This window comes from Spermophilus citellus, assembly GCF_964194105.1.
Source record: "Spermophilus citellus genome assembly, chromosome: 14".
Lineage (NCBI taxonomy): Eukaryota > Metazoa > Chordata > Mammalia > Rodentia > Sciuridae > Spermophilus > Spermophilus citellus.
This window is the reverse complement of record NC_138194.1, coordinates 24,292,627-24,311,306: the sequence shown is the minus strand read 5'-3', so window position 1 is coordinate 24,311,306 and position 18,680 is coordinate 24,292,627. Positions and strand designations below refer to the sequence as shown.

Genomic DNA, 18,680 nt, shown 5'->3' with positions numbered 1-18,680 from the left:
CACAAAAACTGATTTATGACTCTGACACATCCATAAAATAAGAACATAGGATATATGACAGATATATTTCTCCCAGAAGCCATCCAAAATTCCATGTGAGTGACCACAGATGGATGGATATTTAACATCTTGGGATTTTTCCTCCTTTCTAATACTCTATCTCTGATCCAGAAATCATCTGTTACCCAAATAACCTTCCATATTAATTTAGACCAATCTGAGATAACTCAGAACTACTTCAGAACATAAAGTCCAGAAGTCTCTTAGTAAAACTGCTGGTAGAGTACAGGGTTAGATGTGAAACCTAGATGGCTTCACACTACACCTTGGGTACATGGTGAATTTCCTACAATGTGGAGGAGTCATGATATTTTCTTTTATTCATAGAGTCTCAAAGACTCTATCTCTTAGAGTGAAAGTTGAATGCATAATGCATTTCTGATTTACTTTTTCCACTTTCCCTAATCTCAACCTGCACAGAAGTCATCTGTCAGTGTTCCTGGGTGTGTTCATGTGGGTAGCAACTAGGCTTGCTTGTTCATTCCTTTTTCTTCTCTGGTGGCTTCCATTGAATTTTCTTACGGCTCTTCCTGACCAGCACTACGGCTGCCTCTGGGCATTGTGGCTGCTTTTGCTGGGTACCATTCACTTCACACTACACTACAGTGGCAATAAAATGGCTCTGAGACAGGTTTTCTTGAGGCTAGCAATGTGTTACACATTGCAACCTGATACTTTAAAGATGTTTTTCCTAAAACATTTTTCCTACAGTTTTGTAATTTTTTTTTGTTGTTGTTGTTATTCTAATGAGCTCTCCCCCAGGGACTCAAACAAAAGTCCACAGAGATTAGAGTGTCTGATAGAAGAAAAACTAACATAAGCAATCATGGCAGTTTTCCAAGTCACTTCTCTAATTTCATGGCTGTTGAATACACCTTTTGTTTGTAAGTACCATCATTTTGGTATAGTCAGAGTTTTTTCTCTGTTTAATATCTTGCACTACTGTGCTACATTTGTTATGACTGATGGGACTTTATTGACACATCGTTTTTAATTAGGCTCTGTAATTAGGTCTGGGAGAGTTGTAATGTTGTACAGTTTCATGAGATTTTTTCAAATTTTCATGTTCTTTTAAAATAAAAGAATTGAGCATTATGGCTATAAAAGTCATTAGGCATTTACTTACTTTCAATTCTCCATCTTTTGGATGAGAAAATGAGGCCAGAGTGATTTAAGTCCACTGTCAATAAGACACAGCTCAAAGTTTCTGACAATTTTAACTTAGGTCTCCAAACTTCAGTCTCATATGCCTTTTTTTTTTTTCTTGCTTTTCAGACTGATTTCATGATCATTTAAAAAGTAAAATGTCAACTGTATAAAAATTTTATAATTTGTTTAACACGTAATTTCCCTCCTCATTCCAATCTCTGGAGCAGGAGTGTATCTAAGAGAGTTGCTGAAGGTCAGATGAGAAAACGGACTTGTCCGTATCTACCCGAGACATCTCTGTCCTCTCAGTGCGACGTGGTCTGGATGGTCTTCTTGCTCTGGATCCTGTGTCCATTCCTATAGGCAGAAATTGGCCGGGGCTCTACCAAGTCAAAGGTTATAAGGACTGATTTTGTTGCTTTCTTGAGAAGCGGGATAGACTATTATGGCTTTGAACTATGCTGTCTATCTTTGTTTAAAAGAGTAAAACCATAAATAAGGATTTGATGATCAGCAGCAGCCAACAGAATAAAACATGCATGTCATTAAAGTGTATCTGGGCCTTCTTAACTCATACTCTAATTTGGGTACAGACATGTAAATCCAAAGAAAAGCAACTGGTAAGGATATCACTGCAAATCGAAGGCTTTAAATAGGCCATGTTCTGGACATTTCTTTTCAAAATCAGTCACAAGCATAGACAGTATTTTTGATATATATTTGTCTTTTCATTTAACATGTCCCAAACCACTAGGAAATATTAAAAGTTAAATAATTTTATATTTGGCTTTCCATTTTGGGAGTTAAGTCAAAGGAGAAAGAGTAGAATAAATTTTGAATTATCAAGAAAATATTAATCAATGAGAGCTCAAAATCATTTTCTGTATCATGAACAATGAAGTTAGAAGTTAGATAAAGCACAATATGTAAGTCAATCACCTTTTAATCTTTTCTCCAAGGTCTAAAATGATTTGTGTGCCCAAATCACATTCTAAGTATGTTCCTCACTGATGCATAAAACCACTTTAACTGTTTCTGTATATAAATGAGAGCCTCAATTTCAGATGATTTGACATAACCCTTGTAATGTTTTTTTTTTTCCTAATTGATTGAAACTAAAAAAGAACATGTCCTTTTTATTCCAATGGAAAAGTCTGAATTAAGTGAAGCACATATCATGATAGTTATAACACTATGAATCAACATTTTACTTTTTTGGGGGCAGCATTTGTTTTATGAATATGTGATTTCAACTTATGTAATTTTAACTACTTATTCTGTTCTTGGAAAATTAATACTTTTAGAGTATCATTAAAATCACAAATTCAGAATTGAGATGTTAATTATTTACATTTCAAATTATTTAATATCTTCTGATTATGAGAACCATAGAAACAATAAGGAGATGAACCTCTTTTGTGGGGACCCATAAATCTCCAACCTGAAACCAGAAATGTTTCTTTAAAAGAAAATTTCTGGAATCATCTATCCATTCATCTTGCTTTGCCCAATGATGATCTACTCTATTTTAAAAAGTCTTATTGCGTAGAAACTTCAGTTATATTGATATTTTTGGTAAAGGTCAGAGTGCTTTTTAATTCAGCAACACTTTTCTTCAATGGCTAACTCTTATTTCCTATCACGTTTAGTGTTTATAAGTAGATCACCATTTTTTTTTTGCAGTTTCCACTTTATTGTAAATCAACAGTTTTCATATTGTTCCCTCCTAATAATTTCCCCCAATCTTTGTTTGCTTTCAAAATTATCAAATTCTAAAATACCAAGGCCTATATTCCAATAAGGTTAGAGCTATTATAAATGTATTTTTATAGTCTCATTACACAAAAGATTCAGTTGCGGTGTATTTCACTCAGTGTCACTCAGAAGTTTTCTGATAAGTGATCAATTTTTTGTTAAGCAAATGAAAAATATGCAGTACTTGATATAGAGATTGCAATCGGTTTAATGTGTTCAGGGTTTGGTGGTAAGGAAAGTGGTATCAGTTTTAAAGTAATGAGCAACAGTAGATCCATTTCTCCTTGAAAAATACATTGGTACCTTAGGGACATCTGGTGTCTTGGAGGTAAAACTCATTCATAGACTACAGAACTTGTTCATATCAAACATAAAAAAAAGAAAGAAAGAAAGAGAGTGCTCTATCTGGATGAAAAAAGGAGCCTCACTTTCCAAAGGACTGTACCCTCTCTCATGGATGCCTACTTTGGTGTCTACCTAAAATTGGTGGATGGAGTTTGGGATGCTGAGCAGCAGCAGCAGCAGCTCTGTCACTGTAGAGACCACCTACAGAGCAGTGTTGGGGGTGTTATGGTTTGGATGTGAGGTGTCCCCCAAAAGCTCACATGCAAGAAGGTTAAGAGAAAAAATAATGGTGCTATTAGAACTTTAAACCAATCAGTGAATTAATCACCTGATGGGATTAACTGGGTGGGGACTGGAGACAGGTGGGATATGGCTGGAGGAAGTGGTTCATTGGGGGTGTGGCTATGAGGTATATATTTTGTATCTGGTGAGTGGAAAGACCTCCCTCTCCCTCGTCCTCCCCTCCCTCTCTCCCCCTCTCCCTCTCCCCTCCCTTCCCCCTCCCCCTCTCCCTCTTCCTCTCCCTCTCCCCCTCTCTGATCATTATGTGAGCCACTTACTTTGCCACACTCTCCTGCCATTTTGTTCTGCCTTATCTGAAACCCCCAGGAATGGAACCTACTCTCTATGGACTGAGACTTCTGACTCTGTAAGACCTCAAATAAACTTTTCTCCTCTACAATTGTGCTGTTTGGGTCCTTGAGTCACAGCAGTGTAAAGGTGACTAAAACAGATGGTAGGAAGACACTACCCAGCACTGACAAAGAAGTGCCCAGGAGAGGTATAAAGGGGAAGAGGGACACATATGAAGCCACAGTATTTGTTGGCACAGAATGATGGAAAACCCTTCTGAATAGTAGTTAGATCCCAGGAAATTCATTTATGTTGCACTTAATTCACATAAAAAGTTATTATTTTACTGATGAGAACTACAGACACTGAAAGTTAAGTACATTTGAATGAAACGACAATGTTAGTAAGGCATCAGTCTAGGATTTGAACACAATTGCTTCTGGGAGTTAAAGCCTTATACACACACTATTCCCCAGCACCAAGCCCCACCAAGTATTGATTCTAGTTTTTCTTAATAAGGAAATTTTGTGCATCTCTCTTCCTCAGCAATCCCAGTGAAAAGAATGTTCCAGGTGCTATGTGTGATCCTCAGAATTGATTTAATTGTAAACCCAAACCGGTGTCATGAGGAACATATAAATGCAAATATTTCAGTGATTGAATTGTAGGGATTCAGCTGCAGAACTTCATCAAGAAATCTACTGTGTGCTCACAGTGACCTATGTGGGACCCCCCTTCCATATAGATCAGAGATTATAACTTCAATGAAGAAGTGGCAGCTAAACTATTGAAGTCTTCTTAAAAGTGAAACTGATCAGGGATGAATGTAGGATTTGTAACAATGTCAATAAATAGAGTAAACGAGTCCAAGCAAAACACACAATCAACATGTCATATCTGCCCAATTTGTTTTGGAATTTGAAATTCTATAAGGAATGTGGTACAACAGCATGTTGCTTCAAAACTACTTACATCCATTGAGCTTCTGTGTTTTTTTTTTACAACCCATATAAATGGATTCTTAAACATTTAATTAATACCTTGTTCCCTCTGAGATATAGGTCCATTCACTTAGGTAATAAGCAGTGAGGACAAAGTCATCTATTTGCTCTTGGAAAGTCAAATATTAGAAGTAAATAAGAAATTAATATATATATATATATATATATATATATATATATATATATATATTCCAAGACTTGGAGGGTTAAGGTTCTCAAAAATAAATTTATTATAAAAAACATTAAAAATTTGCAGTACAATCTTAAATTCTCTTTTTTTGGAATCAGAACAAACATCATCTTAAGTGGCACTATTAATGCATTCTAATCTTTCATTCAACACTAATCTGTTTAATCAAAGCTCTATCACAGTTTGTTTAAGCACACTGCCTGCCTCTAAAGAGCAAATTGCAAGCCTGATTCCAACTAACAGCATGTGGCTTTCAAAGAGAATGCACTTTGTGTTTATTCCCTCGGTAATGAGTTGAAAATCATTTTGTACTTAAAATTAAAGACTAAAGTTAGAATTATCTTTGCTTCAATGGCTATATTTAAAAATTACCTGGGATTCTGAAGAATAGAGAACTCTGAGCTATGCTATTCTCTCATTTGTTCAAAAATTCCTTCTAAAATGCTTCTTTCCTCTGTACATATTTGTTGAAAATTTCAGGCTTGAAATACATGTTTTATATTATTTTCAGCACACAGTGGCAATCCGATGGCCCAAATAAGCATTTGAGAAGATAAAGTCAGGTGGTGAATAGTAAAAAACCTCAATCAGATACTTATGCTATGTGCTCATAATCAAGAAGCCTTTGTAATGTCACTACTTATGAAACTGTGGTTTTCTCAAGCACTTGAGTTTGCCACTCTGATATTTGAAATACTTTAATATGGCAGAATGGTTTTCTCCAAATAACTTTTAACAGAGGAGCAATGTATCCAAAACCCAAATGCACCAGAGCTATGAGAAGAAAAAGGAATATAGTGTTCTTCATTTTGTTTGATCCTCTAGTATAAACTTTTAATTATAATTTCTCCTCTACACCTTCCCAGATGAGCTGAAACCCCAATTCTGTGAAGGATCTATAATAATATCTAATCAACCACAACATACATTCTCCAAATGCCTGACATTGTCCTTCCTGTTCATTTTTTTTTAAAAATCATTTCACCAGCTCCAACAGAACTTCTTCAATCTCTCTGTCAGGAAATCTGGGAATGGAACCACCATTTGACCCAGCTATTCCCCTTCTCGGTCTATTCCCTAAAGACCTAAAAAGAGCATGCTACAGGGACATTGCTACATCGATGTTCATAGCAGCACAATTCACAATAGCAAGACTGTGGAACCAACCTAGATGCCCTTCAATAGACGAATGGATAAAAAAAAATGTGGCATTTATACACAATGGAGTATTACTCTGCATTAAAAAATGACAAAATCATAGAATTTGGAGGGAAATGGATAGCATTAGAGCAGATTATGCTAAGTGAAGTTAGCCAATCCCTAAAAAACAAATGCCAAATGTCTTCTTTGATATAAGGAGAGTAACTAAGAACAGAGTAGGGATGAAGAGCATGAGAAGAAGATTAACATTAAACAGGGATGAGAGGTGGGAGGGAAAGGGAGAGAGAAGGGAAATTGCATGGAAATGGAAGCAGACCCTCAGGGTTATACAAAATTACATACAAGAGGAAGTGAGGGGAAAGGGAAAAATAATACAAGGGGGGGAAATGAATTACAGTAGAGGGGGAAGAGAGAGAAGAGGGGAGGGGAGGGGAGGGGGGATAGTAGAGGATAGGAAAGGCAGCAGAATACAACAGACACTAGTATGGCAGTATGTAAATCAATGGAAGTGTAACTGATGTGATTCTGCAATCTGTATACGGGGTAAAAATGGGAGTTCATAACCCACTTGAATCAAAGTGTGAAATATGATATATCAAGAACTATGTAATGTTTTGAACAACCAACAATAAAAAAAAGTACAGTTTAAAAGTCACCTATACGGGCTGAGGTTGTAGTTAGTGGTAGAGTGCTTGCCTTGCACATGTGAGGCACTGGGTTCGATCTCAGCACCGCATAAAAACAAATAAAGGTATTGTGTCCATCTACAACTGAAAGAAGTTACCTACAATGGACCCACTTAGAAAGGCTGCTAAAATCCAATTTCATAGACCCATCCAAACTTGCTTAATTAGAATATCTACATCTGAGACCTCAGAATTACACAATGAGAAACATTCAAGGAAATGCCATGGTAAAAATGAATGGCAATTCTTAGGGCTAAACCTGCCTACTTTGAGATTAAGTCTCTCTCTTCTCCACTCCCTGCATTAGAATGCACATGGACACACACACACACACACACACACACACACACACACACACACTACTTAAAGGCTCTTCCATTTGTCGCTACAACTATTATACAAAATTTTACAGAAATAAATTCATTGTTTATAAACTCTAAAATGTTTGCAAGGATTTAGAAACATATTTTCTCTTGAGAAAAACTGGGTGGACATCTACTGGGAGAGATTCATGGAAAAACTGTGGAAATATAGCAAATGACCATCCTAAAGTATTTCTTTGAAATACATTTCATGCTGGATACTACTCAGTGATTCATTTCAAACTGGAAAACATCAAGTAGAAGAGCATTTGAAAGTTTGATAGCACACTGATGAATAATATCTTCCTAATAAATTCAATGATCATTTTTACCAATGTATAAAATTCTTATTTGAACATTCAGGAAATAATAACATTAGGAAAATGTAAACTTACCACTTCTTCGTGTCTGCATTTTCTCACATTAATCCCATTTATCTGCAAAGCAAAGAAAGCATATTTTCACATAGCATATTATAAACTGACTTAAGTTTTTGGTTGCATATAAGATAATAATGATAAAATACATACCTGTAGAATTGCATCCCCAATAAAGAGTAGTCCTGAAAGTTCAGCTATAAATGAAAAAGAACATTTGATTATATACTATTTTCATCTGAAAAATAAGTTGTTTTATTATCATTAATATAGAATAATGAAACAAATGTAAAAGCTTTACATTACTATTATCTTGAAAGAGCCACAAAAATGAAAATTCAAAATAATAATATGATTCAACCCATTTTAATTACTGAAACACAAGCAGAGATATTTCTACATAGTTCCATCATTTCAGATCTTACAGTTGCAAAATATCAGTGAGTCATCTGAATGTGTGGCCTAATTTTTTCACGTACTTATACTCATGGTGTCTCTGTGAAAAACATTTGAGAGATAGATACCCAATCCACCAGCTAAGAAAATGGAAATAGTTACAAGTTTATTTATAAACACTACATTGTTTAACTAGTTTTAGTTAATGTTTGACTGTACCTAATGTATACATGGCTACATGGCTTATTAATGTTTATCCTTGTTCTGATTCTCTGAAGGTATCCCCCAAATCTGCTACTTATTGCCTGATTGTTGGTATGGAGGAGCTCCCTAGTCATATACCAATTGTTGAATCACTCTCAAAAGCAGTTATAAAGAAATGGCTATTAGAGAATAATGAAAATTTACCTCTTTGCTCCTTGGAGATTTTTGAAATGACAACTGGAATGTTATGCTCTGCTCCTCCCTAGAAATAGAAAATCATATATTGTATTTTTTAATGTCAAAAAAAAAAAAAAGAAAAGAAAGGAAGAAAGAAAGCTTTCAATCAAGAAACTGTACAAGCTATGATGAGCATGTTCTGTGGACACCAGGCAGAATAGAAGCAGGTAGCACTTCCATGAACCTTTATCAACGAGTTTGGAATTCTGCTCATATATTCAATAATTAATATCAAATAATTTGGAAAGTATTTTTATTTCTCAAACAAGACTAATAATGTCATTAAATGCACATGGACTTTGATGCCCTTTGTAGGAAGCTATCCATCATAGGAATTATTATTTAGGTTTCCAAACTTTAGATGATTTTATATTTTCATTCTCTGGCTAAGTTATTCTATGCTGGTGACCACACACTTTTAACAGTGCAGAGACCTTCCTGAGTACAAAGTGACCAAAGAAATTTTTACTTGCATAAATGTATAATCAAAGTCAGGTTGTGCATATGCACACTGGGAACTGACATATCTGCATTTTCTTAATTAGTATTAGATTCCTGTTTGTGTGATGGCACATAATAAACAAATTATACAACAAAATGCACTGCCAAGAATACTGCAGTAGTGTTTTGTTTTTGGATCAAATGAGATAGGGGGAAAAAAGACACATAACCTAAATTCACGTAAAGAAAAAGAATATTAAAGCTTAAAATAACTGCAAAAAAAATATCCTGTTTCATCATTGTGATAAGGATGAAAGCAATAGCTGAAAAATACAGGGAAAATGTTATATAGAAAAGAAACCTATCACTTTAAAAAAGACAGTTGAAAAACAATCTAAATTCCATTCTATTTTTAGAATATGTAATCCTCCTGAGCATTTTCTTTTCAGGAACAAAAAAAAATTATTTTAGAACTGACATGTTTGTTTTTCCCATGAATGTCCATTTTTAACACTGAGTATACTTAAATAGAAGACAGTCATTTGGGGGAAAAGCAGTAGTATTCAACTTTTTCTTGACAAGTAAAATCCTTTCCTCTGCTGAACTATTAAAAACAAACATGACACGTGAGATAATATAAATTATCCTGCTCAGCCTGAAATTAGAACTCACTTCTCAATACTTTTTTTTCCCTCTCTCTTACCATTTCCCGTTAGCCCAATATGCACTTTCCCCACCCTCACTGTGAAGGAAGGCACTAGCATAAGTTAGAATGGTTCTTAATTCTATTCCTGCCTTATAGTCATTATATCTCTATGAGCTCTGATCCTATCTCAGATGATCCTAAAATGATTCTGTCTCTCATCTGATCAGAGTGAGAATGATTAGTGACTGACAGTGTGAAAGAAATTAAGTGCTTTTTTTAGTATACAATAAACACTAACTAAAGGGTAGCTCCAGCTTAAAGGCAGACTTCTAATGCAATCTACCTTTAAAATTTATTAGTGAAATCACATGCATTAAAATGAGATTAGAATAGTCCATTTTAAGACCCTTAATATGCATGAATCAGAATTCTATTTCTAATCCTTTGCATTCATTTTATTTTTTTTCCATTGTACTTATCAACTTCTAACTCTCTATAATTTTAATCCATTTCTTGCATTTATTACTTATCTTCTTTCTCCCTCCGCTATCCCTAACTAGAAGGTGAGCCACACAAAGCCATTAAAATTTTTTGGTACTATGTTTTGTGCATTGATAAAATCTCAATGCATAGAATAATGTCTTTTAAAAAAATCCTGAAAATAAAGGTTTTTAACCTCAAAAGCATGTGTCCTAATTAGAATAAGAGGTATTCTGTGCTTATATAATTTTATCAAAATGGATTCTACTACTGTCATGTATAGCTAAGAAGAACCAATTAGAGAGAGAGAGAAGTGGGGGTGGGTTGTGTCTGCAGTCCTAGGCTGTAGTTACTGATAATTTCTAGAGATACTTGTAAATTGTAAAGGATATATAGGATGCATCTACAAGCTTTTTAGAAGAAAAATCTGATTAATTCAAATTAATCACCAAGTTAATTTTTAGGTACTACAACAAGATGAAATAAATCAACGAATGAATTGTAGTTTAAATGTATTTTGGGACAGAAACAACATTGTTTATGCCAATTTTGTCTCTATGTCTTCTTCCCTTAATCTGGTTTTATATTTTGTACTTTTCTCTCATTCCACTAGGAAATCAAAATTTTTCTTAAGGCTTATATTTTCTAAAAAGACAAATTACAATGGAAGGACAGAAAAATGCTGATTCCCTTCTAGGGAACGGGCAGCAGGGATAGTGATTTTCTGAGGTTAACTCAATGCCAATTGGTCCTCAGCATTCAAGTTTATAGCTATCTTTTAATGGCAAGATGTAACTAATCCCTGTTTTGTCAACATTTCTCTGTTAGGTGTAAACTTTATCCTGAAATTAGAATGGCTTGAGTCCAAGTATGGTTTTGTTCTTTTGTTATATTTGTTTTTGTTTTGTTTTGTGCTTTTAAATCAGATATCTGGAGCTTTGAAAGAATTATTAAACTAATCTCAGAAAATGACTTTATTGATTAGATAGCGAATTTAAAACAAAACTCAGAAGATAGAATTCAAACCTTAAATGACTCTGCTTTCATTCATTGGATGAAATGTGAAGAGCAGCCCAGCTCTATTAAAGTTAACTAGATTTGGTTCAGGAACTAAATGGGGGAATTTAAGATTTTTCAGGTAAGAGTCAAATAATGTGTCTTGCACTCTTTAAAGTAGGTAATAAGCTTCCCATTACACTCAGAATAAAAATCAAAAGCCTTAACAGCCCTTTGTTGTGTAGCTTCAGCCTTCCTGCACAGCACAAATCCATAGCTCCATCATTCTGAACACCAAAGGATGCCAATATTTACTGTCATGTTTTTTTTCCCTTATTCTTAACCTGGTAAGCTCCTGCCCATATTTGAAATTAGTCTAAAAATGTTCCCTCCTCCAGTGTTTCTCTGCCTGAAGTAAATTCACTTAGGTAGCATTGAATCATGGCTGTGATTTTTATTTATTTACATAATAATTTGATCAGCCTACTTTCAGACTGGAGAGTTAAATGGCCTGAGGTCAAGACAGGGCTCCCTTACTCTCTTCTCCTGGCCCAGGGCTCAGAACATAGTTTGGAGAAAGTCTGGATTAACCAATTACTATTATTCCAGAGAGTGTTAGGATCCAAGACTGGGGAGAGTGATGCCATATTCCAAACTGCAGCCAAGATATCAAGGAATACATATTTCAATTTTGTAATGTTATTTTTTCCAAAGCATAACTCATGTTACAGCGGTCTGTGTAGGAACAAGGTTACAGATCCTGTCTAATTTAAAGGACTCTACACAACAATTTTGCCAACAGAACTGTGAAATACCTCTGAATCAAACACTGAATAGTTTTAGAGGATTGAAAATCTTAACACATAACTCTTTATAGTTCAGTATTTTCATTATCCTGATCAATCAGCTCAGCAAGCAAGCAAGCAAGCATATCTGGGCTCTGGAAAAAAATAATATGTAGACGTTACCACTATTCTTTCATCAAGAGTAAAGAGAATTCTTGTAAGCATACAGCAACAAGATAATTAGAGTTAAGAGATGAAGTGGACAGGTATGGGAGAGGCATCTAAAAATATCCTCTGAAAGAATATGGGAAGTACCATTATCCATTTAGATGCCATTATTATCTGCCCAAAATTTTGTTTTGGTAAAAATCAATGACCTTTTCAATATAGTATATGGTAACCTTCATATGAAAATCCCAAATAAGAAAATCTGTAGAGATAGAAAATGGATTAGTGGTTGCTCAGGGCTGAGGTGGGGTTGCAGGTCTCAAAGATTTATAGCAAAATGATATGAGGTTTCTTCTTAATATGATGGAATGTTTTGAAATTGAATGTTCTGATAGTTGCTCATATCCATGAGTATATGAAAATTCATTGAATTCCACACTTTAATTCAATAAATTTATGGTATGTGAATTTTATCTCAGTAAGGCTGTTTAAGTTTTAAGAAATGGTCTTTCAAATAAAGTGTTCCTATGGTTTTAACTGACTCTTGGGACTAATCCATCATCCTGAATTAAAATTGATTATCTGACTATTTTCTCCCTATTTCTATGTTGGAAAGGTACATATTCATTTTGTCTATTGTAGAAACTAGTGATCCTGACTCAAGCAAAAACAATTGAGGGACAGAACAGTTGAAATAAATGTCAACTTATATCAACAGTTATTATTTATAGATTTGCTCAGAAATCACTTACAAAGTAAAACACAGAAATTTATTACATCTACAATGAAGATACATTTTTATTTGTTAAATTTGATAGTACTAATAACTGTCAATATAGGAAATTAGTTGTTTAATCCTGGTTATTTTTATCCATTCAATTCAAATTTTTTAAAAATTATATCATGAATAATAGTGGAAACATGGCTTGTGTCCTCAAATGTAGATGTTAGGGATAATTTAGTCCAGGTTTTATAAATATAGGGCATAGACTTCACTCTCTCCTGGAGTTCATCCATCGCCCTCGGTCGGTGAGCCTTCTGGGTTCTGCAGTGTGGTAGAGCCTGCAGAAACCAGAACCTAGATCTGTGAGTTTCTGGAAACCTTCAGGGACACTTCAAATCGACAGAGTAGAAACTATCCTGCCTCAGAACCACACGGTTAGATGGGAAGACGCACAAACAAAATGAAAAAACAAGGGAATAAAGTGCTCCAAACAAACCAAGCTACTCCCACAAGAGAATCCATCGAAGAAATGTCAGAGAAGGAGTTCTGGATGTATTTAGTAAAAATGTTCTATGACTTAAAGAATTATATAAGAGAGCAGGCATAGGAGTTTTGCAGTAAAATAACAGAATCTCTTCAGGAGATGAAAGATCACTTCTGTAAAGATATATCAGAGGTCCTGAGAAGAAACAAAGAAGAAATCATTGAAGGGAAGGAATCACTAAACCAACTTAAAAGTTCAATGGAAAGTATCACCCACAGACAAGACCATTTGGAAGACAGAACCTCAGGCAATGAAGACAAAATATTTAATCTTGAAAATAAAGTTGACCCCACAGAGAAGATGATAAATTGCGTGACATTCCCTCACCCAGACACCATGCCTGAACAGCAACTGTTAAAGCCAACCGAGTGGAGCTACTGTGACTACTTCTGGGCTGATAAGAAGGATCCCCAAGGCAATGGCACGGTGGCTGGGTTCGAACTGCTGCTCCAAAAGCAACTGAAGGGCAAACAAATGCAGAAAGAAATGTCTGAATTCGTCCGAGAGAGGATAAAGATTGAAGAGGAACATGCAAAGAACTTGGCTAAGCTCTCTCAGAACTCCTTGGCTGCACAGGAGGAAGGCTCCTTGGGAGAAGCCTGGGCCCAGGTGAAGAAGAGTCTGGCAGATGAAGCAGAGGTTCATCTCAAGTTCTCCGCCAAGCTTCACAGTGAGGTAGAGAAGCCCCTAATGAACTTTCGTGAGAACTTCAAGAAAGACATGAGAAAGTGTGACCATCATATTGCTGACCTCCGCAAGCAGCTGGCCAGCCGCTATGCGTCCGTGGAGACGGCCGGGAAAGCCCTCACAGAGCGGCAGAGAGACCTGGAGATGAAGACCCAGCAGCTGGAGATCAAGCTGAGCAACAAGACAGAGGAGGACATCAAGAAGGCACGGAGAAAGTCCACACAGGCTGGTGACGACCCCATGCGCTGTGTGGACCTCTACAACCAGGCCCAGTCCAAGTGGTTTGAAGAGATGGTGACCACCACTTTGGAGCTGGAGCGGCTGGAGGTGGAGAGAGTGGAGATGATCCGGCAACATCTGTGTCAGTACACACAGCTGCCGCATGAGACAGACATGTTCAACCAAAGCTTGAGCCTGTGGACCAACTGCTTCGAAAAGTGGACCCAGCCAAAGACAGAGAGCTCTGGGTCAGAGAGCACAAAACGGGCAACATTCGCCCCGTGGACATGGAGATTAGACACACCTGTGTGCCCCCTGGGGGTCCTGCCCAGGAGAGGGCCTGGGGGTCCTGTGGAGAGGGGGTGGTGGCTCCCGCTCAGTGAAGCTGCCCTCCCACCCACTCTCCTGTCCACTGAGGAGAGAGGAGAGAGCTGGCAATTCCAGAAGGGTGATCTGGATGGTTCAGCTGGGGAATCCCAAATATTCCCAGGCCAAGAAGACAGACCTGCAACCCCGCCCTTGTCTCCAAGACTGAAGCCCCCCCAAACCCTGTGCCATGCTTGTTGCTCTGAGAACAAACTGAGGCTGGAACTTTGTGGTCCCTGCTGAGTTCCATAGGGGTGGCCGTCACACACTTGTGCCCTTGGATGCCCCAAAGCCCATCCTCCAGCTAGTCCCTTTATCTCTGGGGCTTTGAAAGATCAGGAAGGGGCTATCTCTGCCTCCGAGCCAATGTCAGGATCAGAATCGTGGATAGAAGGTGCTGTCAGTTTCATCCTGCACCTAGAATCCTTTACGGCCCTCTCTCTATTTTTCTCATTGCGTTCTGGGAGTCCAAATCTGGCTTTTCTTGGCCACTTTTCATCCCCATGGATCTTGGGAAGGCATGTTTTCTGTCTTCCCTGACCAACCCTGCCCAGAGAGGTCAGGATGGAACTACCTCATTCGGCAAATTAGCCCCAAGTCAGAGCATTGATTCACGGTTCCTATCAGACCAGGCATCATCTCTGAAGTCTCTGGAAATCCCGATCCCTCCATTCCTCAGCTGCTTTCTCATGGCAGTCCCCACCCCCACCCTGCCACCGCTGCCCAAAGCTCTCCTCCAGGTAGACCTCCTCCAGCTGTGTGCATGTCCGAAAGCTTTGAGAGATGGAGATGAGCCAGAAACCACATGGGGTCTGTCTCCCATGGTGTCCTGTCCAACACTGGGCTACCGTGACCCCGGCTCTCCCAGGCTGCCCACCAAGGGCTTAATAGGGCTAGGTCAGTCCCACATGGGAGACAGGTCCGGGCAAGTCTTTGTCAGACTCCATCTGCTTATGCAAGATAGGGTTTGGACTGCTGTCCCTTGTGTGAGCATTGCAGACTCTCTCTCCTTGCTATCCAGGCGTGTCCTGCCACCTGGACCTCCAGCTCCTCTGTCCATCTTCCCTGGAGGAGCCTGAGCCAAGTGTGACTCGGGAAGCTTTTCAGCACTACCCCTGGGTTCAGCCCGCCACTTTCTTTCTCGACTACAGCAAACACCATCTCCCCCATCTTAGCCTAGAGAATCAGCCTGAGGGGGCTGGGAGAAAATATTGACCCAGTGAGCAAGGAACAGCTTCTAGCCAGAAACCCCTGACCTGAGAGCCCACCTTTCTTCATCTTTCCCATTGATGGCTTTCGGCTTGACCCTTCCGTCTCCCATGGGGGCAGAATCCTACGAGCCCAATTCACGGATCTTTCCGGATTTTACATTGCTAATAATGGATGTTGTATGGAGTAAATAGTAGTTAAATAAGTATTAGGTATTGTATGGAGTGAATATTAACTTTAGGTAAACATGTTTTGATGTTGTGCTACAAGTGCGCAGTGTGTTAGGTATAGATAAGATAGTGATGAGTGCGAAGTGTGTTAGGTATGGATAAGGTAGTGAAAAACAAATGATGTAAGGGAAAAACCCCAATAAGATGTAAACAAATTAGGTAATGGTTTAAGCTTAGTATAAATATAAGGCACGGAGGACAGGCAGCACCTCTCAGGTCAGGCACTGACACCAGCCGCCTGATTGGTCCGTCCGGTCTCTGCTCCGCTGCTGCTGTGTGAGGACTGCTGTGAGAATAAACGAAGCATTGGAAAGACATCTCCGTGAGTCGGTGTGGTGTGTTCGTGTCGCCGGGGATTCTGGTCCGGGTAGGACACGGCCGGGGACCCGCCTGCGGTTGACCTCCGAGACCAAGGCCCGCTCCAGCTTCGGGAGCTGCTCGCGACAGATGTTAATCTTGAATCCTTCAGCATCTCTTCCATTGGATTAAAATGGCTTTCTCATAGTTTATTTTAGAAAGATGTTCCATATACTAAAGCAAACCAGAAAAAAAAATATATATAGGGCATAGTTTCTCAGAGTAAGAGCTTTGTCATGAGTTGAATCCCAGGTTTGCTACTTATAAGGATGGGTAAATTACTGAGCCTGTTAATATTTAATCTTATTGCCTCTTGAAGGAATAACAATAGTAATATACCTTGCTAAATAATAAAGTCAAATTAAGAAGAACATGAAATATTTATCTCAGAATATGACTCTAGGTTATAAATATCAGCAATTGTTTATAAATAATAAAATGATTAATGGTAATAATCATTATATTTTTGATAACAGGGATTGAACCTAGGGGTACTCTAATACCAAGTCACATGCCCAGCATCATTTATGTATTTATTTTTATTTATTTATTTATTTTGATACAGGAACTCACTAGGTTGCTTAGGGCCTTGCTAAGTTGCTGAGGCTGGCCTTAAATTTGCAATCCTCCTGCTTCAGCCCCCTGAGTTGCTGGAGTGACAGTCATGTGCCACCATTAATTATGTCTTTGATATTGCAGAATTAATGTTTCCAAATAGAAATCACCTTTGAACACACACACACACTTACTTAGAGAATATTAATCACTTATTGTTTACATAGGAAAAGTTACGTTTGTTGGAAAAATATTGCAAAAAAATATGTTTTCTAGTCATGTTTACAGCATTCTTTCCCTGGAAATATCCAGAGGTATAATGTGCACATGAGTGGTATTGTATTTTAAAAGATATAGGAAGTAAATAGGTCTCCAAAAGGCAAGACAATGGGTTGTTCACAGTGACTGTCCTCACACCTCACAGTAATTCTGCTAAGATTGAGCAAAATACAAGGTATTAGATCCTGTGTATGATTCAAAATCTTGGCAGTATGTTTGGATGTAGTTGTAAAGACTTATGAGTTATTTATAGAAACTGTAATTCCCAGGATGGTCCAGACAACAGAGATGAACACTAAAGGAAGAGTTGACCAAAAGGGCTACAGGGGTAGAAGTCAAGCCCAATGCTCAAGGAAGAACCCAATAATACCAGTAGGAATTCTGCTGCAGCCATGGAAAACCAGCCAGGTCCAGAGACCATATGCAAGACCAGCATGGATGCAGAAGACCTGTAGGAAAATATAGATGATACCCTAGCTAGCTTGATTAATCTTATCAATTCAAAGGAAGTAGGTTCCTTCTGAGAACAAAGACAAGAATATGCAATTAGCAGGAAAAGTTTAGTGGTTCTTTTGCCCAGATACTGCAGAAACCCATGGGTATGGATTTTGTGGAAATTGGGGAAAATATAAATAGAAGAGCTTGATCTTCTACTGAGATGCAAATAAAAGCAAAAACTAATACAAGGAATGAGAAAAAAAAAACTCCACAGTTTCTTGCATTGTGAAGGATATTTTAAATAAGGAAGAGTGAATAATGAAAATAATCAGGAATTCATGGTTAAAGGTGGATCTAGGGTTATAGCAGGTATGAGAATGTCTCAGAAAAGCAACCCCAGAGTAAAAATAGCATAAATAAGCAAGGCTTCCTGGAGAACTGGGAGCAGAGTGTAAAAGCAATTGAAGGGGAAGATAGACAACTTCACATTGAGGTTTCGGAATCGGGGTCTACAGATAAAAGATGGTCATATAAAGATACTTAAAGGTCACTTTAAAAAAGTAATGGTCCAGGTATTAATGTGCAAAGACTCACTTTCAAATTTCATTTCTTTACATCTGGTTTCCTAAAAAAGATATTTTTCTTTTTCTTTCTTTGGTACTAGGGATTGAACTCAGGGGTGCTTTATCACTAAGCTATATATCCTCAGCACTTTATTACCTTGAGATGGTGTCTCACCAGTTACTGAGGGGTTTTGCAAAGTTGCTGAGGGCTGGCCTTGAACTTGTGATCCTCCAGCCTGAGCCTTGTGACTGTGGTTATAAGGATGCACCAGCGCACCTAGCTCTTACAAGACTTTGTAAATAGCAATGACAGAAAAACTATAATAGGGAACAAGAAGGCAGAGAAAATAACATGATTCTGGCATGGGCACACTATCCACAGCAAAGGAGAATCGCTTTATTTATGAACTGAGAACAAGTTCTACACCAGACTCCAGAAGACAGGAGTGAGGACCAGCCTGTGCGTAGCACCTCTCAGGTCAAGACATCCTCCACCA

General features: G+C 37.8%; 1 protein-coding gene and 1 pseudogene across 3 annotated transcripts in view; one reads left to right on the top strand and one right to left on the bottom strand.

Moving 5' to 3' along the window:
* SNTG1 (syntrophin gamma 1) overlaps positions 1-18,680 on the bottom strand; it is a gene marked incomplete at both ends in the record, with an annotated part of 324,893 nt that overhangs the window by 264,739 nt on the left and 41,474 nt on the right. For both annotated transcript variants that reach the window (XM_081266627.1, XM_081266628.1), the window contains 3 exons: positions 7,678-7,719; positions 7,813-7,856; positions 8,464-8,521. In XM_081266627.1, the coding sequence (XP_081122753.1) occupies positions 7,678-7,719; positions 7,813-7,856; positions 8,464-8,521 (144 nt within the window). The remainder of the gene's footprint in view (positions 1-7,677; positions 7,720-7,812; positions 7,857-8,463; positions 8,522-18,680) is intronic.
* LOC308633171 (growth arrest-specific protein 7-like) lies at positions 13,380-14,569 on the top strand (annotated as a pseudogene). The gene has a single exon. The product of its transcript is annotated as a growth arrest-specific protein 7-like (transcript).